General features: G+C 45.1%; 1 protein-coding gene across 1 annotated transcript in view; it reads left to right on the top strand.

Moving 5' to 3' along the window:
* The window catches only part of kcnh8 (potassium voltage-gated channel, subfamily H (eag-related), member 8), a 165819-nt gene that overhangs the window by 66121 nt on the left and 76355 nt on the right, over nucleotides 1–23343 (top strand). Inside the window, exons 4-6 of the mRNA XM_079571228.1 lie at nucleotides 1266–1393; nucleotides 3359–3596; nucleotides 5353–5510. Of these exons, the coding sequence (XP_079427354.1) occupies nucleotides 1266–1393; nucleotides 3359–3596; nucleotides 5353–5510 (524 nt within the window). The remainder of the gene's footprint in view (nucleotides 1–1265; nucleotides 1394–3358; nucleotides 3597–5352; nucleotides 5511–23343) is intronic.

Here is a 23343-nt window from a genome sequence, read left to right as displayed (position 1 = left end):
CCACCAAAGTTTATCGCATGCTAGCAGTGTTTACTTCCATGGAAAATGCAAGGAAAGTCAAATATGGAGTCGGACCCGCTGGTACAGGCTTGTGATTAGCGGTGCCGATGTTGTTTCCTGTTGACAGAGATCCCAACTCCAGCCTGATGTCTGACGCAGCTCGCCTTTCTGTTTTAAATCTCTGTCTCTGTCTCACTGTACGACCTACGACCTGAGATTTTTCCCGCGCTGAATGACCGATTGTTGCAGACGATGCATACACCTGGTAGTGTCACATGATCCCATATCAATATTTAGAGAGAAGCTGTTTCTTTGAAGTAATAAATATGCCAAATCCGGCCCTTCCCTACCTGTGGCCCTGTGGATATTATGACACAAATGAAAGATCAAATGCCTGTGAACACTCTAAAAATGTGTGAAATACAGTCAATTCTTCATCAAATCTTCAAACAGAACCTGAATGATGTATTTTTCGATAACTATACAAAAATATCTGTCGTTTAGAAACAGAAAACGAAACAATAATGTTTAGAAGATTTGCAAATTTACAATATCGGGTTCATCTCCAATGGCAAGAAATGTGTGAAAATGGGGAATAATTTGGGGAAAATGTGGCTCAAAATAAGGAAAAATTGTGTGAAGAAATGGGACAAACATAAATGGGGAATAGATTGGGGAAATATAGAAAATATTGTAGTAAAAAAAATGGGGGAAAATAACCAAGTCAATTCAGCATTAAAGGAAGTGACTTGGTTATTTTCCCCAATTTTTTTATTACAATATTTTCTATATTTCCCTTGACCAACAACATCAAAACAATATTTTTCCCCCCCGGTAGCTACATTTATATACCAGTAGAACCTAAACTTTTTCCCCGATACCAGACTATCGTTTCATGGTCGCCCTAATCGTGTAAATACAGTACAACGCTGGCATTTGTAGAAAATGGTGCTTTACATTGGGCTAAAATTGGCAGATCCGGCCCTTGGTCTTTTTACAATGAAGAAAATCAGCCGTCCACCAAGCAAACGTGCCTACCCCTGCCATAGTCTATAGTAGGCCAGTGGTTCAAAAAAGCGGGCTGCGGGCCTTTGAAAGCAACTGAATGCTTGGATGTGACTATGGTCAAACTTCCACGTGTTATTTTCTATTTTTTCGATTCTAAATTGATGCCATGTTTGGTTTGGTTTTGGGAACCTGTGGGTTTGAGAGGTTTTGTATCCACGTGTTGCCTTCTGACTCTTGTGTGGTCTGTATTTGTACAGAAAAGAGGAGAGAGTGTGAGAAGAGCAGCTCTCCCTTCAGCTCCACCCGGCTCCGCGGCGGCACCGTCCTCTACCACATCTCCGGACACCTGCACAGCCGCCAGAAGGGCAAGATCAAGCTCAACAAGGTACGCCCCCAACAATTAGACCGCCTTTTTCACATACAGCTGTCGGTATGTGACTCTGGTCCATCTTGTATTACAAATAACACATGAATTTGCTGTTTGGGTCGCGGTTTGTCGCAGGGGTAGGCAACGTCAGGCCCGCGAGCCAAATCTAGCCCCTCAGCATGGCTCTTCTGGCCCCCCAATTGATTTGTCGAGATTGCACAGCAGTTACAATACTGTAAAAATGTATACAATATTGTCAGTTTCTATTGAAAAAAAGCTTCTGATCTGAGGAACGACATTACTATTTGTACATAGCTAAACTTAAAGGTACACTGCGTAACATTTTGGGCCATACTGTTGCCGGCAAAACAAAACATGCTCCCAGTGACCAGTTCAACACAGAAAATGCTATTGCTGCAGTGGGTAATCAAAGAATGGATTTGGATGAGAAACTAACCTGTTTAAATCTCAAGTTCCACAGCCTTTAGTCACCTCTCCATGGAAACCAGCTGGAGACGCACCCACTCCCGGTAAAAATTTACAGTCCTATCTTAGGAGAGTTGAGCCTCATGCATGTTTGTTTGTACATTTATGAGGTATTTTCCAATTATGAAAATTCCTGTCATAAAATAAGTGCTTGTATTTCAATTTTATTTATTGGGTAAAATACTACACGGTGTGGCTTTAAGATTTGGCCAGTGTGACAAAAACCGCCCCATGACCAAGCAAACTGGCCTACCCCTGTACTAGTGACGGTGGGTCTCGAGGCCACACCAGCTGAGAACCAATGGATTAGAACAAGGCAAAACAATAACAGAAACCAGTGGTGGTTCATGATGGTCTTCAGGTTCATTTTTGAGGAGCTGCAATTCCTGAACTTTTCTTCCGATTTGGATGTGAAAGAGTCTGCACTTTGAGCCCATGTCCATTATGTGATTGTAGCTCGGAGAACGTTCCGTCACTGTCGCGTTATCCATGGACCTTTTATTCCCGAGGAGAGCCGTGTACAGGGGGTGCACTTTGAGTCACTTTTACAAACTCAGTGTTAACCTGCTCTCTGCATTGTCTATAAAAATCCTAATCATCTGACATGTCTTCTGAGATGATGTGCTACATGTAGTTGATTTGGTGAACAACATGCAGTACAGTACATCACCTGACGGACAGAAATGAGGAAATGTCATGTTCTTCTCTTCTTTGGATTTGCAAGTCATACCCATACTCTTATTAGAAGGATTTTAATTAAATGCTCCAGACCAGGGGATCCCAAAGTTGGGGATCGTATTTTTTTTATTTTATTTATAACATTCATTTCAAACAGTCATTTACCAAGTTGTGCTTCGCACCTGAAATTATACAAATGCTAGTTGCATTTCACAGTGGGGGTTTTAAAAGGTGATGTTTTTTAGACTAAACGTGACTAAATTGTGATTCAGAATTAGAGAGGTGGGATTCCGATATATGGGAGCCGAATCATTCACGCTGTTTGATGAGGTCATTTCAGAGCCGAAGCGCTCCGATCTGCACCTTTAGGATTGTGTTGGCCGTTAGATGAAACACGTCTTCATCACGGCGCCATTGATTGGTTCGCAAACTGTTAGCTAAAAGTGAAAGCTCTAGGCCAAATTGAACTCCTGGTCCCGTCTCTTGCTCCTTACTGTCTTTTCCATACATGCATGTGATTTAAAAGTTTAAAATGTTTAATATCAAGGTTCCAGAGAGGTTCCAGAGGAATGTTTCCAAGCCACAATTGTGTTCGATTTTACCGTCAACACTAGTGCAGATTTGTCCAAAAACTGCTGACATTTCCACGCTCTTTCCTCTCCAAGACTAAAACTATGGTCGTTATTAAATATGACATCAGTTTGACCTTTTAATCCCCATCAAATCTCAGCTCCTCGGGTCCGTGCGTCGCTGCTGTGAGCTCTGTTCCCCTCGGCTGGATCTGCTGAAGGCTAATCCCGCGTGTTCCTCCTGTTTCAGAACGTGTTCGGGGACCCGCCGGCCCTCCCCGAGTACAAGATCTCCGACGCTAAGAAGTCCCGGTGCATCCTGCTCCACTACAGCACGCTGAAGGCCGGCTGGGACTGGCTGATCCTGCTGGCCACCTTCTACGTGGCCGTCACCGTGCCCTACAACGTGTGCTTCATCGGGGACGACGAGGAGCTGACCCGCAGCACCACGGTCAGCGACATCTTTGTGGAGATCCTGTTCATCATAGGTGAGGGACTCGGATATCGTCGAGTCCGGCTCCCACAACAACGTCACACATCTCCGGTTAAAGTGGACTGGATTATGGTGATGAGGGCGGCACTTTCATCTGCACAAGGCTAAAGCGAAGGCAGGCTGACCGTAGGGGACAGTCACACAGGAAACAAACTGGACAAGTGATATTACACGAGAGCAGTGTGATAGTTTATGAATGGAGCATGTCCTTGAGACTCCAGAAAACTTGATTGCCAAAAACTATCTCCTACTAGTCCAGGGGTTCCCAAAGTGGGGGTCGCACTTTTTTTTCTCCATTTGTGACAATTCATTTGATGTGTTTTTCATTTAAAACGGCACATTTTTGTGAAATTAAGACAAAATTCAAAATACAGTAACCAAATTAACATCATTAAACCAGATTTTAAATGTTGTGCACCTGAATTTATTATAAATAGTTGGTGGTCTGGTGATTTTGGGGGTGGCGGCCTGAAAAGTTTGGTGACCCCTGCTTTAGTCTGTGTTCTCGCTAAAGAAAGTTGTGCCACTTTCCAAACATCGACTAAATACAGGAGACTTGACAGCTATGACTGAGACGAGCTGACCTTGCAGAAACTGCCACCCAGGCTTCAGAGTTCAGTGTGGAGAGGCAGGGGAATGTGTTTTGTTTGATATAATACTGGGCAGATGGCGGGGAAAGTGGTAAAATACTGTAGTATTCTGGCTAAAACAGGCGCCTTTACAGCCCTGGACCATACATGTAAACACACCATGATTGCAGCCATGGGCTAAATTCCGTCTATTGTTCCCCAGTTCTACTTCATTTTCATAACTTAAAGCAGTACTAAGTAACTCATGCATCTAGAGGCCATAAGCGCCACTGCAGGTGTTGTAGAATGTTACGTTTTTTTATTCCTTAAATGTCCGTGAGAGTAAATACTACTCTGACAGAAAAGGCAAAGGGACAGAGGGATATTGTACATCCAATTACACCAGTGGTTGTCAGCCGCGACCCCCATTATAACAGGTAACGGGATTCGTGACCCCCCGCCCAGGTCACACCGTGAGAAATAAGAACATTAGTCTGCATAATTCTTAAAAACGAAAGAAAAAAACAAATGGCTGCAATGAAATTCATCAAACTACGGACAAATAATGGCACTCCGGTAAAATAGCAAACACATGCTACAATAAAACATTACATTATATGCTAATGAAAATATGTATATTTCATCTAAATGATCTGGCGACCCCCAGGTTGAGAACCACTGAATGACACAATGGAGATCATTTTTTTCCACTTAAACTTGGCTGTAAATACTGTTTAAGTGGTGCTATCCCACAGTTAGCTTTGCCCATTAGCCTCTTAGATTCTTCTTCGTGATTCTATTAGTGTGTATTGGGTCTCCGGGTCGGAGCAGGAAAATCTGCAAGTGTGGTTTTCTGCCAGAGACACCAGGGGGAGATGAAAGACCCCCCAACCATCCCATTAACACTTGTATTACCCCCAGAGTGACTACAGAAAGGACTTATTAAGGTAAACATGTTACTTAGTACTGCTTGAAGAGAGTCGGGCTGGAAGATTTGACCTCAGCACAAGTAAATCCATGTAATGTGGTGCAATCAGCGACACCGGGTATTGTTTTTGTTATCACACATTAGCTTAATGATGATCATAAAACCGTGCATTTAAACAGGATCTTACATGAAGTCTAGTCCTTTCTGTCCTAACCTGTCTTCCTTTCTTCCACGTCTCCTCTCTCTCTCGTCAGACATCGTGTTCAACTTCCGCACCAGTTACGTGAGCAAGTCTGGCCAGGTGATCTTCGACGCTCGCCAGATCTGTTTCCACTACCTGACCACCTGGTTCGTCATCGACCTGGTGGCTGCCCTGCCCTTCGACCTGCTCTACGCCTTCAAAGTCAGCGTGGTGAGTGACCTCAGCCTCAGCGTGCGCCCGCATGCTCATCTCGTCGCACCGTCGGTCAAAAGTCACAGTCAGAGGCGGAGTTTGCGGTGTGAGACGGGTGGGATGACGACCCCTTTTGGCTGAAGCGTGTCACTAAACCGGTGAAGAAGAAAAAAAAGAGTTTGTTTCACATCTACAGTAACTCTGTTCAGACCATGTTCATAGATAATGGGTTAAATAACTGTTGTAGTGAGGTATAGCCTTCTTTCAACGACCAGGATAAAACTTCTGCAGGTTACAAGAGTTACAAGATGAGGATTGTTCTGTGTGCACCACATGGCCAGGCTGCTCACCTCACTCCTGTAGTTTGTCTCGTCGTGAAGAAACCCATCACTACAGTGTTGTCTGAAGTTGATGAACAGGTATGAGCCGTTATGGGTCAGCAGAGTGAATAGCAGGGGGCTCAGTGCACAACCTTGTGGGATCCCCGTCCTCAGGTTCTGGAGGAGTTGCTGCTGAAATGCACCACCTGTGGCCTCCCTTAGAAAGCGCGGCCAGTGCACAGTGGCGTGTTTAGCCCCAGGTGGACCAGTTTGTGTATGAGCTGATGCAGGACTATAATGTTCATTGTTGAACTCATTGTTGAGTCTTTTGTCTCAAGGTTTGTCATCATCACTGATACCGGTCCAATGGGCGTAGAAAAGACCCGATGAGGTGCATGACTAGCCGGGCGGTCATTGATGTGTTGGCTGGCTTATACAACTTTGTTTTGCTAGTAACTAAAAGATTAATAACTAAAAGAAGAGTAAGAAGTGAATGAATTAGGGGAGACTAGAGTCCACTTATGTGCTATGTGTGCTCCAGGATCAATTGTTTTGTTGGTTTTCTGGTGAGAGGGTTCGTCAACCTGTGCTTTTGTCCTCGTATGCGGCTTTTATAACTCAGTAAGAGCTCATCCTATTACCTTTCAGTCTGGATACTCTTCTGTAAACCAACATAGTGTTGTTAAAAACACATGCACACAGTCAAGCAGTAACGAACAGGGTGAGTACAAGGAATGTTGTCAATAATTCTAGTTCTCAGTCGCGCCGAGCCTTCTTGAGTTGTGGGTCGTTGAGAGTCGGGTCGTGTAGTGTGGGCAGCAGAAAGACGCGACTAGACAAAAATCAAACCTTTTGGATTTTTAAGCCTGATTTCAGAGGCTCAGGAGAAACGTGGGTGATTTTACCGTCCTCAAAGCGAACAAACAGAATGCAGCGGCCAATGCCAGAGTGAAACAAAGACAGAAAAACATTGCAGTGCCTCCCTTTTCATTTCTCTGTCAAAACAGCGGCACAAACTACTCACTTCATGGCCACAGCCCCACAAGAAACAACTTTATGTCAGCAAAAGTTCACGAGAGCCACCTTTTCCAGCTACATTTCATTTCAACCCGAGTTTAACCGCAGCACTGAGTTTGAAGACGGACTTTCCAGCTACTTTTCTCTGATAGCTTCCCTGCTTTCTCTGCTGTCCGCTGTCTCCTCCGCGGTCCCGTCCGTCTCGTGGCTGATGGTCCGTCTCCTGTTCTTATTCAATCCAAAGAAATACGTCCCACATCTTCGTGTCGCCAACGTTCATCTCCATTTTGCTGAGTTGAAGCTCATAGTAGCTGTAGCAGCAGCAGCAGCAGCATTGAACTGTGTTGTTGTGACAGTGATCACATGACACTGTTGGCCATTCCGGAGACGCACATGTTTTCCACGTTCACAAACAGATTATATTATTATATTTGCTGATCTGAGGTCAGTTTCTGAAGCCGGACGAGACATGAAGCTGTAGAGAGGATAATATAAAGCATTCTTTATGAAATCGTATAAGACTGGAAAAGTTGTGTAGTGTGTGCTGACCTTTAAACTAAGAGATTCTGGAATGTCGAGTTCTGCCCAAACCCAATACTGACTCTCCCTAAAAGGCGTTGGTCAGATTTTAGAAAGTTTCCAAAGCACAATATTTGGACCTGGAGATGCTTTTGTTTTCATATTTTACAACTCCTCACACGGTTAACCAGCAGCAGTCAGAGAGCAGAGTGAAATGTGGAGGAAAAACTCCATCTTATATTTGTAAATGCAGGCTGGAGACTGAACTTGACGAGGAGCGCTCTGTGAAATGTTTATGTGCTTCATACCGGCCGCAGAAAGTGGGTTATCCATGGCGAAAAAAGTTCTTATATGTTTCAGGCAGTCATCGATCCACAGGGGGACAAAGGGACAAACTGTTCCTAAGCAGAGACGAGGCGCTCAAGGAGTGGCCCCAGTGAAGGAGCAGATGAGGGTCACCTCAATAAACTTTCTTTCCATCACAGTGAACTCTTTGCCTGCCAGCCCTTTCTTCAGAAGCGACCCACAGCCAGGGTTGCCAGGTCCGCAGTTAAAACATGGAATTGGGCGGCTTTTTAAGCCTTGCAGCAGGTGAAAAAACCTGTCCGTGTTTTTTTGCCATGATGTAAAATAAGGTTAATATTGTTTATTTGTTGATGAAGATCATTATATCAAATGACAAAATCTCAAATTCAAGGCTCTCAGAGCTGCTTTTTCAGTAAGTTCTCATCATCGCAGGAGCACATGGGTCTGTAAAATATAAAACCATTGAAATGGGCGGCACGGTGGCACAGCGGTTAGTGCTCGTGCTTCACAGCTAGAAGGTTCGATTCCCACCTGGACGGGGCCTTTCTGTGTGGAGTTTGCATGTTCTCCCTGTATCTGCGTAGGCTTCCTCTGGGTACTCCGGTTTCCCCTACCACTAAAAACATGTACAATAGTTCAGAATCACTGTAGTGAGCGAGTGGTTGACAGTGGTTGGAGGAGCCGACGGCACAGACTGGTTGCCTCGCTTCCATCAGTCTACCCCAGGGCAGCTGTGGCTACAACACTAGCTTACCACCACCGAGTCTGGAGTGAATGAATAATGACGACAGTGAAGCGCTTTAAAAACTTGGTAACACAGGCTTGTAAAGTGCAATACAAGTGTATGGCGTTATTATTATTCAAGAAAATTTCAGACATGGCAACCCTGCCCAGCCTGTCAGGATCTCTGCTCATTTTCAACAATCTTCACTGAGAGACAGAAAATGTGTTTTATTATAGGTTTATCGGTTACTTTTGGGAAATAAACAGTAGTGTTCTTAAAAAAATGTTCATGGACAAAAAGTGGAGAAAATCACACTTTTGTAAAAACAGTTATTTTAAGCGACATTTTGAAGTATTTAAACCACTTCACCCACTTCATAAATGTAGCTGTTAAATATATTTCACAATCCTTTGTTTTTAACTTAGAATTTTGTTTCCAGGCATTTCTCTGCCCCGTTTCACAGACTTTTCTCTGGTGTGATGCATCTGGTTCCCCGTGTGTAATCAGTCGCAACATGTCTCTTACATTATGCACAGTGTCACTTATACGTGATCTATAAAATGTGTTTAATAGGTTTCACGTTGAACAGCATCAGTGTAATGGCTGTGCGAGCTCCTCCTGAGCCCGCCCCCGGCCGCCACATTGATTCTCACGGCTCACACACAAAACAATCAGACTGCATCATTAAGAGCTCTTTTTCTTCCCGCGCCGGCTTGAGTTGTGAAGCTCCATATCCGGAGCAATTAGGCGCGGCTCGGGTCTGGACGCGGCCTGACCGATGGCGCTGATGAGCCACTGTCTTGGGAGCGTCTGATTGGTCGCTTATACCGGCCTCTCCGCGCTCTCGCCCCTAATTTAAAGAAAGGCCGGTGCGTGTGTGTTTATGTGTGTTTATGTGTGTTTGTGTGTGTGCGGCGCGGCAGTTTGGGCTCGGCGGTTCGATAATGAAGCGCAGATGATGCAGTACATAACCCCGAGAGCCGCTGCACAGGGAGTTAGCGAGAGGACGGATGGCACAGTCAACAGTATTTATCTCCATTTGTGCCGACGCTGCCTCAAACCGTGCCTGCAAGGACTGTGAAACGCATGAGGAGTCCAACATAAGGCTTAAATTAGGGCTTCAAATGTCTTTCTTTGAAAATAGCGACGTTGCCATGTGTCTTTTACACCAGAAGCTGATCCAGAAAACACGCTCAGTTGCACATGTTGCTGAAAGTGTCTTAAATTTCCCGTGACTTTTACACAAATCTCGTCTGTCTCTGCTGAAAAGTTGCCGTTGTGACCTAAAGATGCTGCTTTTCCTCATTCCTCCTTGTGCTGGAATGGCACAATTCACAAAAGTCAGGATTCAATAGCCAACTCTACAGTTGACGTCACAAAGCTATAGGCCAGGGGTAGGCAACGTCAGGCCTGGGGGCCAAATCCGGCCCTCCAGCATAGAACCTTTGGCCCCAAGAGAATTTGATAAATACTGTAAATTCTCTAATACTGGCCTGTATTCCATTTGCGGCCGGGTCTCTGACAGTGGCCGGGTTTGCGGCTGGCGGAGGCAAATTAAAGCCGGTCTCTAAAACAGGCCGGGGCTTTTATTAGAAACTATAGCTGTAGAAATGTTCTCCATGTTAGGAATTTGTCTCATACTCGTGTAAAAGATAACTCACGTGCAGGAAGTAACAAACGGGAACCCGGGCCGATGGGGACGCTGCGGAGGAGCTGATCCAAGCGTAACTTTGACACAGATTTAGCCACTTTTCAAACCTCCTGTGACTATTTGTAGAAACAGGGAAAGCAACAAATGTTGTGTGACCCTCCAGGGTTTTAATAAAGTCACCATCGCGTCCTCAAAGCACGTCCAGCTGCTCCGTGTGCAGGTCAGTCCCACGCCTCAAAATAACTCCTCCCATCAGCGCGAGCGTCTCGTCTTCTCTCGGGTCAGTCTCATGATCGATCACAAACACAAACGCTCCGTCTAAACTCAACTTTTTACACAAGATAACAACAAATAATCCGGTCCGGTAAAAACGAAACAGAAACCTGCAGTGACATTGATGTCAAAGCTCCGCTAACAGCAACGAAACACTTCCTGTTGTCCCGACAAAATAAAAGGCGTTGGGAGAGGGTTTGAAATGTTAATTAATAAATGAACCTAATATTTTAGGTGCAAATGGACACAAATCTCGTTTTTCTTCATTTTCCTGGTCGTCCATTTTGCTCAAATAGAAATAAAGGCCTGTCTCTAATTGTGGCCTGGTTCCAATAAAGGCCTGGTCCTAGATGCCCTTGAGTAAATAAAGGCCCCGGCCTTAGAGCATTTATGGTATTATAAAGCAAATAAAAGATCAAATACCTGTTAAAGTCGGGGGGAGTGGGGGGAGATGAGCCTGTTTTGCTTTGGAGGTTAGTGTGTAAAAACAGTATAATATAAATACAAAATGTTACTATTCATATTCACATTTTCGACTCAAAAATCGCCTGCAGTATGTTTTTTAACACTGCCTGAACCGAGCACATTTTCTCCAATTTCGCTTTACCCTAATCTAAAAGCTTCTTGGAAAAAAAGCATCAGAATGGTGTCAAAAATGTGAATGAAAACACAACAACACCGTGATGAAAAAGCGACAAAAAATGCAACAAAAGAGCGACAAAAACATGGAAGAAACGCAACAATAATGCAACAAAAAAGTGACTGAAGAGCGAGAATAAAGTGATGAGAAAGCAGGGCAAAAAAAACTGTGACAAGACAGTTTTGTAGGTCTTAGCTTTCAAATGTGGCGTTACACTGATGCTCTGCAGTCGAGAAGTTTTTAGATTTAGGTAAAGCCGAACTGGATAATGAATCCTGGGGGTATGAGGTTTTTAAAGAGAAATCCTGGCAGAACATCCCATTACCTCATATATAATGTAAAACACTGGCATTTGCAGAAAATGGTTTAATGGTTCGGCCCTCAGTGATTTGGCAATGATGAAAATCGCCCCCCCCCCACGACACACACTTGCTATAGACAAACTGCATGTGTGTGTGCTGACTTACATGCAGGTGACACGTGTGTCATACACAGTTTCCTTGTCACTCAGCGGAGCCGCAGGATCTTGTACTGATCCGTCTTGTGAAGGCCTTTGTGGCTGGGTGGAAGTTCTGTTTGGAGACTTTCGTTTACAACGTTGTTGTTTCCAAGACAACCCCACATCTGCCTGTATCGGCTCGTCATGCTCAGACGCTCAGACGCTCAGACGCTCAGACGCTGGAAAGTCGCTTATTCACATTTACATTGTCCATTTTTTGTTCGGCCCATTCTCTTTCCAATTGTATCGTGTTATAACCAATCTTATGGAAATGGGATCAATCTAGAGTCCGATTTGCACAAGCCCCTTCTTCTTCTTCTTCTTCTTCTTCTTCTTCTTCTTCTTCTTCTTCTTCTTCTTCTTCTTCTTCTTCTTCTTCTTCTTCTTCTTCTTCTTCTTCTTCTTCTTCTTCTTCTTCTTCTTCTTCTCCTCCTCCTCCAAAATTAGCACTTGTTTAGCTCGCTCTATTCATGATTTGGACTTTCAGATTTATTTTGTTTTGTGATAACAGTTTTTCTACAGTAAACATAGGAGCTAACCTTTGGTACACACACACACACACACACCTGCTCTGGGACTGGGAGACAGTATAGTATTTTTGGGGGGTTTTAGATGAGAACAAAATCTGTAAAAATAAATCAATAAATATAATCAGCTATTGTTATATTAAATGTGTTTCGGATGTAGCCACTTGATTAATGCCTTTGTTTGATTTTTCTCAGATCTGAAAACGCTCATTTTCCTAGTTTCTCCAAGATGGTGACAAAGATATGAAATTTAATAGAAATATTCAATGATTGTTACTTTTCAAGGCGATGCACGGTAGGCGAAAGCATAGGTTTATCACACAGTGGGCAATGTTCAGATTCTAAAGCAACATCTTAGTTTTAACGTCAGAGCATAAAGAAAGACCAAACTGACTCCTTGCGACGCATATCCATGCTATTGCTCAGGCTAGTGGACGTTCACTGGAGAATAAAACAGACTAACTGCTAAGCTCTTCCCAGAAGATGGTGAAAGACTGTAGTGGAGCGAAGGGAGCTGTTCAGGAGGAAGAGGAAGGAGGAGGTGACCAGTGCAGGACACCACGCTCTGAAACAGCATTTGTGGTTCCAGGCTTGAACAAAGGCGTGTGCACAGAATCCCGTGTTTCCCAGAGTGACGTGTTGACGGGGGCAGGTGAGGACGGTGACAGGCCCCAGGCTATGGCGCGTTTGGCTTCTGTCTCTCTAATAATGGAAATACCAGCGACTCCCAGGGGCCCCCGGGCATGTGGAGGGCCCCCGGTCTCTTTGCACTGGAGCAGACAATCTCCTCTACGTCCTCGGAGGGCCCTCGGCGTGACGTCCCTCCCCCCCCTGAGCCCGTCTTCCACAGAATGAGCTTCAGATTTGCGCTGATTGGAAGCGATTGTTTGATAAAGTGCAAAAAGCCACCCCCCCACCCCCCCTTGCTCTTCAGTCGTCGGATGGAAAACACCGGAGGGAGCGAGGCTGCGGCCAATCGGGGGCCCGATAACAGCTGTTCAAATGCAATAATGCGGCGGATCCTAAAGGGAAAAGGGGACGTGCGTGCGGTCACAAATGAACACCAAACAAGAGGAGCCTTTCCGGACACGGCAGGGGAAAACATGGATTTATTTCACGCTAAATGTGGTATTTATTTTGATCTCCATAACAAATACAGCTCTTCCTGGAGTCAACGCGACGTGCCGTATGACATTTACACGTTTCCAGCGGCGTTAAAGGGACGGTCTGTAAGATTGCAGAGTGAGGAGAAAGGGATAGTGACATTTGAAACTAAACAATCAAGTTCCTCTTCCTCCTCCTCCTCTCCGGATTGGAACCGACAGCCACTCCCGGTATATGCAAAAAGTAAATGATCAAGCTCCTCCCCCTCCTCCCCTGATTGGTCCTGACAGGCCAGTTCAGAAATTAGAAAAGGGCGGGACTTTAGAACGAAGATTATCATTATTATTGAATATGACATACATTAAATTGCAGACCCAGGACATTTAATAAAACACCATCACCCAAACACTGGTCAGTTTGACTTTCTGTTTTCACACATGTTGGCACGTATAGTTCCAACTGCATTTACTCCCAAGTTAGTTCAGTCCGTGTTCTCCCTATTGTTTAAAGCAGTACTAAGGAACTTCATGCCCCTAGAGGCCATAGGTCCCACTGCAGGTGTTGTAGCATGTTACGTTTTTTTACTCATTAATTGTCCGTGAGAGTAAATACTACACCGACAGAAAAGACAAAGGGACAGAGGGATATTGTACATCCAATAACACAATGGAGATAGTTTTCTTCACTCAAACTTGACTGTAAATACTGTTTAAGTAGCGCTAGCCTGCAGTTAGCTTTGCCCGTTAGCCCGTTAGCTTCTTCTTCGTGATTCTATTAGTGTGTATTGTGCCTCTGACCCAGTGCAGGGAAGTTGCAATTGTGGTTTTCTGGGAGGAGGGAGATGAAAGACCCCCCAACCATCCCATTAACACTTGCATTACCCCCAGAGAGACAACAAAAAGGATTTATTAAGGTTTATTACTATGAGTTGATCCATTTTGCCTCGTCAGCAGTAATCCAAACGTCCTCATGCAGTGCGTATTCATTCTTTATTTGTGCAAAAAACGAAGCATCAAAGCGAGAGTAGTTTGGCCCGAACGCCACACCCGCTCTGAACCACCGAGAGACTCAGGCCGCTCCGAGACCACCTGTTTCAGCCGCACTCGTATCGGCTGTTTAGAGCAGCGCAAAGTGCTGGATTCACACTGACCCAAAAGTGCCGCTCTCGGGTCGAAAGCCCCTTTAGGTCGACCTAACTAGAGCCTGTGTGAAAACGGCCTTCATGTCCAAGTGAATAATGTCCACTTGCACCTTTGGATTTTGTCTTGAAATGACCAGATCCACAGTTAAACCATCAGTTTTCCATCATCACCTCATCATAGAAACTGATTGCCCTTCACTGATTGGTTTACATCACTTCCTGTTTTCTTGTGTGTGTTCTGCTCTGGAAATGTAGAGGTAGTTAATGCCGACACTAACAACACACAACAGATTCAATCGCTTCGTACAATGCTGAATTTAAATCTGGCTTTATCCACTATGCAGACGTCGTTATTGAAAATATTGCCATATTTGTCCATTTTATGCACAAGATGTCTTATTTTTATATGAAACATCTTAGTTTCATTAGTCTACAGAACATCCATCCATCCATCCATCCATTTTCTTCCGCTTTATCCGGGGCCGGGTCGCGGGGGCAGCTGTCTCAGCAGAGATGCCCAAACTTCCCGATCCACACACACCTCCTCCAGCTGTTCTGGGGGGACCCTGAGGCGACACCAGGCCAGCTCGGAGACCTGGTCCCACCACCGTGTCCTGGGTCTTCCACGAGGCCTTGTCCCACTAGGACATGCCTGGAACACCTCCCGCGGGAGGCGACCAGGAGGCATCCGGAACAGATGCCCGAGCCACCTCAGCTGGCTCCTTTCGACGTGAGGGAGTAGCGACTCTAGTCCGAGCTCCTCCCGGGTAACTGAGCTCCTCACCCGATCTCGGAGGGTGCGCCCAGCCACCCTGCGAAGGAAACTCATTTCGGCCGCTTGTATTCGCGATCTTGTCCTTTCGGTCATGACCCAAATCTCATGACCATAGGTGAGAGTGATCAGTGAGAGAGAGTGAGTAGATCGATCGGTAAATCCAGAGCTTTGCCCCCCGACTCAGCAAGCATTTCAAATTGATATCTCTACATTTATTTTTTCTCCATTAGAGTCTGGCCTTACCTTTATGTTAAAGCGCTCCTTCTGTATTGGTAGTACTCTCACACACTGTTCTCCGGTCCTCCCCGGTTCCCCTCAGGGGAGGGGCATGATCCAAGGGCACTTCCTCCGTCCTGGAATACCGTCCCAGCACGGAGCGGGCCTGTGTTCGACCTTCTGCGTCCTGACCTCTCCTTCTCAGTGGGGCCTCGTGACGGGGATATCTCCTCCATGCTCTCATTAATAATGCACTGGTGACCACGGCATATGTCTGTGGACCCACAGGCCTATTCTACAACAAGAGAGGGAGGGAGAGCTTTTAACACTATGTTTATTATAATCCGTTAATCATCACAAGAAATACACCAACCAGTCCCATCAGATATCAGACTGTAGATCTACGTCACACAAATATAACTGTTTACCATGAATGTTCTCAGAAAACACCTTTTTTGGAAGTTGTGCTGTATGCTTGTACGTCAAATACACTGTCCAACAACCATCCCTCATTCAAAACACAGGGGGAGGAAGATGTATGTGAACGCTTTGGAATTTCTCACATGTCTGTCTAAACTGATCATAAAATGTGGTCTGATCTTTATCAAAATCATGAGAACTAATACCGCCCAAACAATTACATGTTATTATATTTTTAATGGCCATAGCATGTAAACATTCACAGGACAGGGAGGAAAAAGTAAGTGAACCCAGGACTCTGCTGAACTGCAGCAGAAAGAGGAATGGTCCAAGATTCATCCTGATCGTTGTGAGCGTCTAATCTGCAACTACAGAAAAAAAGTTGTTGCTGCGAAAGAAGGATCAGCAGATATTTAATACAAGGGTTCACTTACTTTTTCCATGTTGTGAACGTCTCAGGTTTTTCTGCAAAATATCTTGATAAACTTGTGAATTCATTTTTCCATTGATGATGTCACGTTGTCCAGGCCCTGAGACAACAAAACAGCCCCACACCATGATTCTCCTGCTCCAGACTTCACAGTGAGGAGAGGGTTTTGATGTTGGTGCTGTTCCATTTTCCTCCACACATGACGTTGTGTGTTCCTCCCAAACTATTTAACTTTGGTTTGTGAAAGAGCTCTTGGATGCTCCAGAGCACTACTGGAAAAATATACTGTGGACTGAATGTTTATTCATTCTTGTGATTTTGATAAAGATCAGACCACATTTTATGACCAATTTAGGTAGAAATGTGAGAAATTGTATGTGTCAAATAGTGATATGACGCTCAAATCGGCTCTTGCTGAATGACTTTGTGAAGTAAATGGTGAAATATATACGCTGGTTATTAGTTTGAACAATGAAAGACACAAAAGTTTAACTCGTCTACCGAATATCCTGCTCTGGTGCCAGCATTAAAGGGATATTTCAGGATTTTTGACATAGGGCCTCATTGCCTAGTTATCCAGAGTGTTGCTGATTTCTGGAGATTTTTTTTTTTTGTAATTCATGCAGTTCTTATATTTGAAGAGTTTCGTGGCACTAGGCTAATGCAAGGCTAGCGCATTTCTATGGTATCAGCTAGCCTGCATTAAAAACAGTGTGACCCGCTCCACAGAGCACCTGAGGCAAATCACTTATAACACCAGACTAACCATATAAATGTCTGTGTCCATAGAGTAATTTTTGGAATATAACTGACCTGCATCACATGAGTGATCGCATTTTGAGGGACCATTTTCTAGCAGATTACTCCGCCGCTGCGTAGCTTATACAACCACGAAGCTGATGGTGCTCAAATATAAGTTATTTTAAATGCAAAATGGTTAAAATTATTCTATGGACACAGACATTTATATGGTTAGTCTGGTGTTATAAGTGATTTGCCTCAGGTGCTCTGTGGAGCGGGTCAGACTGTTTTAAATGCAGGCTAGCTGATACCATAGAAATGTGCTAGCGTTGCATTAACCTAGCACAACGAAACTCTTCAAACAGAAGAACTGCATGAATTACAAAAAAAAAAATCTCCAGAAATCAGCAACACTCTGGAAGAAAAATGAAAAAAAAAAACAGAAAATGAGGCCCCATGTCAAAAATCCTGAAAGATCCCTTTAAAGAGCGCGGGGCAAACTCCATACCACAGAAAAACCAGCACGAGCGCGTCCACTCGGAAAGTGGTATTTACCATAAATACCAGACCTCATGAAGGCAGCATTAAACCGTTTGTGTGTCTGAAAGTGAACAAAGTCAGCACTCATAAATTGTCCCGTTTGAGTTGGTGTGTTTAGTGACGCAGGGCCGTTCCGGAGCGCTCTGGATCTCTGACAGCACTTCCCGGAGCGGGGGTCAGAGGTGACTCGCCGCTGTGAGGGGAGAGAGAGAGAGCGGCGCTTGTGAGCAGAATGTTAAGAGTTTTCAAGCTTTTCTGAAACGGCGAGGTTATGTTTGCGCGGCGAAGGTTACCGTGCACCAGAAATAAAAAGTCTTTTGTGAATTGCACTTTCCCATTCGGAAAGAGAGAGAGAGCCAAGTTTAAAAAACGCTTCTGTGGATTGTTGAAAGAGACGGTTTTAGTGAAGTATGGTCCTGTGTGAGTGCTTTGCAGTACGTGAATTAAACAGGATGTACTCTCGGTGGGATAAGGCACAGGTTTCTTTCATTTGATGCTGTCATGCACTGCCCAGGCCCAAAAAAGGAAAATAAAAACCATTCAATGTGTGGAGTCTGTGGCGACCAAATCCAGGTGCGAGAATGATGTTCCTCCCAATGTTCGTGAGTTCAGTCCTGGGTCTGGTTTGCGTGTTGGACTGGTTTGGAAGGGGGTTGTGATGGAATCAAAGGTAAAACAAAAGGAAACAGGTGGACGAGAATCCTATGCCTCCTAAAAGAGGAAGAAATAAACCCATCACTTGCACATCTCCCTACAATTCACAAAAGAATCATCTGTATTTGGTCCTGTTTCTCGCACGACTTTGGCTCGGCTGTGTCTGACATTGTTGAAGGGTCCAGGGGGAACACCAAGACTCGATCAGTCGCGAGCACGACAGTAGGTCAGTCTGGTCCAGCAACTCCAGAGCATTGTGAGGGATCCATACTCTGCTAAACTGTCTGTCAGAGCTTTTAGACGCATGGGGAAAAACAGACATCTGACATGCTCAGGCCGTACTTCCACCTGTTATCTACACTAGAAGTCACTGTCGGCCACATCATGTGAATGAACATGCATTTGCGCCGCATTTGCTGGTTGTAGTTTGGCAATGGAAGCTCTTCAATCCGTTCTGGCTCCCAAATATCCAGAAATTAAAATTGAAGGCTGCTGTCCCCAAGAGTTTTGACAGAGTTAAGATAGAGGTATAATAGCTGCTTCTCTCACTCGGGCACATTACATACGTCACGACCAAATGCTAGCGATTGGGTAAAATCCAATCCAATTGTTTCAAACTCTAAAAGGAGTTCACCCCTCCCACCTGAAAACAGAGCTCAGCTGTGAAGTTCCAGACTATCTGTACGAAATGAGTACGAGGGTGTGGTAAGACCAGGCTAGCACTGTCCCAATCCTATAAATAATGGTGGTATCTCTAAACATGTAGTTTAGAGCCCTTTCAGAGCAAGAAGCACCAGGACACGCTGTGAGGACGTCAGCAACAGCAATGAAGAAGCTTTGAATGGTAAAAAGACCTTTAAATGTGTGGAAAATGGAAAAGTAAATGTAAGTAAGAGTAAGTGAGTTTAAGTAAGGGTACGTATGTGCACAGAGCAAAGACATCGGAGACAGCGGCTCAGATTGTAGAGTTTGTGGTTTTAATAGACGGAGGGTTGGAGGTTTGAATCCCTGCCCTGCATGTGCAGATCATCGTTGTGTCAGCTGTAGCTCACAGATCTGTTAAATTTTTCCTCTAGTTTTTCTATTGAGTAGTTGTTGTGTATGAACACGTGTTACATACGTAGATATTGTAATGTTCTGCAGTTGCTCAGCTCTTCATCGTCCCTTTGGAGTGATAACATTGATTGTTTGATCTAATAAATGCATTAAATGCATTAAGGGAACAGTGATGCAGAGGGATAAAGCTGATCCCTGAGGCTCCGCTCAGACGAGCACTAGCCGTGTGCACCCCCAACCTGCTGCACTCAACACGCACAATACACTATCCTCCAGCCATTCAGCGAGAGGACAGGGCCGCGGCGATAAGAGCGCTACATATATTCCCTTTCATAGTGGGGAAAGTCTAAGCCCGAGCATGTGGGGCAGCAAAGTATAGGCCTACCTGCATGCTGTCATGTTTGATATCCAGCCTCGGAGCTGAGCTAAGCACAGCTATTTCAGACTGGCCCCAAAACGTTACAGGTAATGGCACAGTTTGTCCCCTTTCTAAGCACATGTACGTTATTAGGCCAAAGAGTTGTTGCCTGATATATATATTCAAACATGTGGTATAGATGTGTCCTACATGGCTGCAGAGGAGGCACAGAGGGTGTCATGAGCAAAGGCAAAATGACTAAAGTGTCAAATGTGAGAAAATGAAGAGTGAGAAAATTATTCTGAACCCTCTATACTAGACTTTGTGCTTTGTTACAGGCTGAAGGAAGGAGAAGGAGGAAGGCTCTTACAGGCACAGGTTAATTACGACATATGTCCCACAGTAGAGCTAAGTCAGAGAGCTGAGAAAGGCGGGTTAAATGCACTGAGCTGAAGAGATGACAGGACACTATGCATATATTATATAATATAATATTCATGATACAACTATTGAAAACGATGGCTATTTTTGGTTTGGTTAGAGTCGCTTTTGTTAAAACTGAAGGTGGAACAGATTGCTCACAAGTCCATCCATCCATCTTCCTCCACTTCGTGGAGGGTCGTGGAGGCAGCTGTTGGAGTTGCCCAAATCACATTGCACCAGCCCCTTATGGCTCCTCCTGCAGGTGGTGGGTCCACAGAAGGACGGCCTCACGATTGAACAGGCCTGTTGGTCTCTCATAAGGGGCTTCTGAACCGCTCTTTGTCTGACCCGTCAACTAGGACCTGTTAGCCCTGGGAGACCCTACCAGGGGCACGAAGCCCCCGACAACAGAGCTCCCAGGATCATTCGGGTGCTCAAACCCCTCCACTGGTTCCAGGAGGGGTGCTCACAACTCATCAATCTAAAACAATTGTGTGTGTTTTTTTTTAGCAGCAGCACTAGACGCTTTAAAGAACTGCATGTGGCTCTTGACATAGTGGCAGCCTATACGACCCTTAACCCTAACCCTAAACAGATTACAAGCAATCTTAAACCTGATGCCCAGATTAGCTCTGCTCTCAAAACAAGCTTCTTCCAAATTCGCCAACTGGCTAAAGCAAAACCTGTTTTGTCCCAAAAGCATATCGTCATTTTAATTTGTGCTTTCGTAACTAACTGCCTCAATTATTGTAACGCTCTGGACTGTATGTTGTACTGAAGCGGACCTCTCTCTCGCCCCACTAAAGCTGGTGACCACTCTGGTGACCAGTCGACTCTTGACGGGCACAAAAAAGTCCTTCTGTATTGAGTTTAATATTCTGTTTTGCCTGCACACTACCTCAGGTTTGCAGATCTCTCTCTCTGTTTTTGCCCCGAATACAAACAGGAATCAGAGAGGAGACCATGCCTTTTCTGCCGTGGCTCCAAAATGATGGAATGAACTGCCCTTGCACCTCAGGCAGGTCGATTCATTGCCTGTTTTTTAAGTGCTACTAATGCTTATTAATACTTACTTTTCCTCTTCCACTTCAGCAGAGCAGTGATTCCCTGGACTAAGCCATGACAGCATCAGGGCTGACTGGACGGGAGCAGGTGTGGGTTGTGTGGGAGGTGTTGGGTGGGTGTGGGCGAGGACAGATGAGGAAACAGCCGCGGGGTGGAGGTATTAATGTGCTCCCCATCCGTTCAGGGCCTGTCCCACTTTAGAGCTCTGCTTCACTGGGAGTGTGCGAGCGCGGAGGTGACTGAAACCTTCACCGTGTGGGAGCAGACCGAGGGCTGGACCGCTCTCAAACACAGAGTACATCCCGTTTACCCTGCACATTTCTTAAACGCTGAAAGGCAGTACAGAGGGAAGACTGCGACATAAAACAAGGACCACACGTGTTTGTAGAGGGTTAAACCACGGAACTACCATGCTTTACAGATCTCAATCACTCCTAAGTGCTACCATTCGGGGTTTGAGTGTCGGTATTTGATTTGCCACTTACAGGGGAACACTCGGGGCGTGTGTTTCTAATCAAAATGCTGAGAAAACAAAAGGCAGTGATCTTCCTTCTGTAATTTGCATTGCTGGCATGCTTGATTTACCAGTTGATCAATGTTCTGTACTCTCTTCTACACAGACATTCCCAGATACAAGCGAAGCAGGAGCCTGGGCAGCTGTTTAAGACATATATAAAGTTACACACATGTTTTGTTGTCATGTCAATCTATAACTGAGATAAGAAGTATTGGAATCAGAACATAACTTCAGTATACAGTGCCTTCCATTGATGCGCTGAGAGCAGGTAGATACCACTAGAGGTTGAAATAACTCATGGGGCGTCAAGGATGTTCAGGGTCGTGCCGCCCAATCCAACGAAGAAAACAGAGTCGAGTGTACGTGAATACAAAGAGGCCAGAAAAAGCCAGAAAAAGAAAGGCATTAGCGACCAATGTGTAAAAAGTGGAAGAATAGTCTGCATAAGTCGGTCTGCTGACTGTGGAGATGCATTATGTGTGTAGAGGCCCGTGTGAAAAGTGTCTTCAGCTGGGACCGATCCTACGACCTCTGACTTATGAAGCTACTGCCCTACGAGGTGAGCTAAAAGTCGGGGGAAAAGTGGACCAGTCTAGATCACGAAGCTGAAATGAGGCCCCAGCACGCCCCTGTACAATACTGTTCAAAAACATACCTGGAGCTGTGTTTCATGCTCTTAGCGCATCTTTGAGTGATCTTTGGATCTCCTCTAGACGCTGTTCTTAGTATCGCAGTGGCAGCTCCCAAAAAGCTCCTCCTGAGGTCCTACATATCCAGGAAATGCTTTCCTCACCTGTTCAGCTCTTGCTAAGCTTAAACCTCTCATCACAGTGGAAGAAGAAGAAGAAGAAGAAGAAGAAGAAGAAGAAGGAGAAGGAGAAGGAGAAGGAGAAGGAGAAGAACAAGAACAAGAACAAGAACAAGAACAAGAACTTTATTTTTATAGCGCCTTTCACATAGAGACAACATGAGACAACATTCACTCCATGCGTCGGTGGTGTTCAGTTTCCCCTGGGGGAGACTGACAAAGACGCTGTTGCGATTGCACACATCTGCACCAACGGTCCCTCTGATCACCATCGTTCACACACACATCATTCATCCTGGCCTATTGTACATGTTTTTAGTGGTAGGGGAAACTGGAGTATCCGGAGGAAACCTACGCAGACACGGGGAGAACATGCAAACTCCACACAGAAAGGCCCCGTCCAGGTGGGAATCGAACCTGGACTTTCTAGCTGTGAAGCACGAGCGCTAACCACTGTGCCACCTCACCATCATTCATACACGGCAGAACATTGTCCCGAAAGATAAAACCCAACACAGACTTCAGTGGCCGTCAGTTGGTTTCGTGACCCGGCCTCGGACAAGCATAACTGAATGTGTGGATGGATGGAATGCTCGGCCCATATGCAACATCAGTCCTTGGGCTTGGTTGGTCAAAGCTGGACATAACGATCTGCAGTGGACAGTGCTCTGGACAGGTCATCCTAAATATAGCAAATGGCCCCGGGGCTGGAGCAGCCGCAGGCGCTGAGGAACGTCTGACGAGAAGATACAAAGGAAAGTGCACACTAAATAAAAACACTTTGCTCATTGTCCTCTAATCCTTGTGATTTTGGCGACTGACGTGAGGAAGTTTCTGTGAAGTTTAATGGAAGCAAGAACAGAAAATGAGATCTAGAGGATTATAGAGACTTTGTTTCTCAGATGGAGGATTATTTATCACCCACATGTGTTGGCGTGGTTCACGTGGGTGGAGCGTGTTGTTTTGGTACAGCCGGCTTGGTCCACTAGCGTAATGAAGATCAGTGTTTGGGAGCATGACCCCGCCTCATGGGGGCGCAAGCCTTCAATCGCCATCTTTGCTTGTTTCATGAAGTTGATTTCACTTGTGGTTGTGGTCCTTGTAAGTGATTAGTATCTTTGTCCATA

The sequence above is a fragment of the Gobius niger genome (genome assembly GCF_951799975.1).
Source record: "Gobius niger genome assembly, chromosome: 14".
NCBI classification, from domain to species: domain Eukaryota; kingdom Metazoa; phylum Chordata; class Actinopteri; order Gobiiformes; family Gobiidae; genus Gobius; species Gobius niger.
The sequence above is the reverse complement of the archived record's forward strand: the minus strand, read 5'-3'. Positions and strand labels throughout refer to the sequence as shown.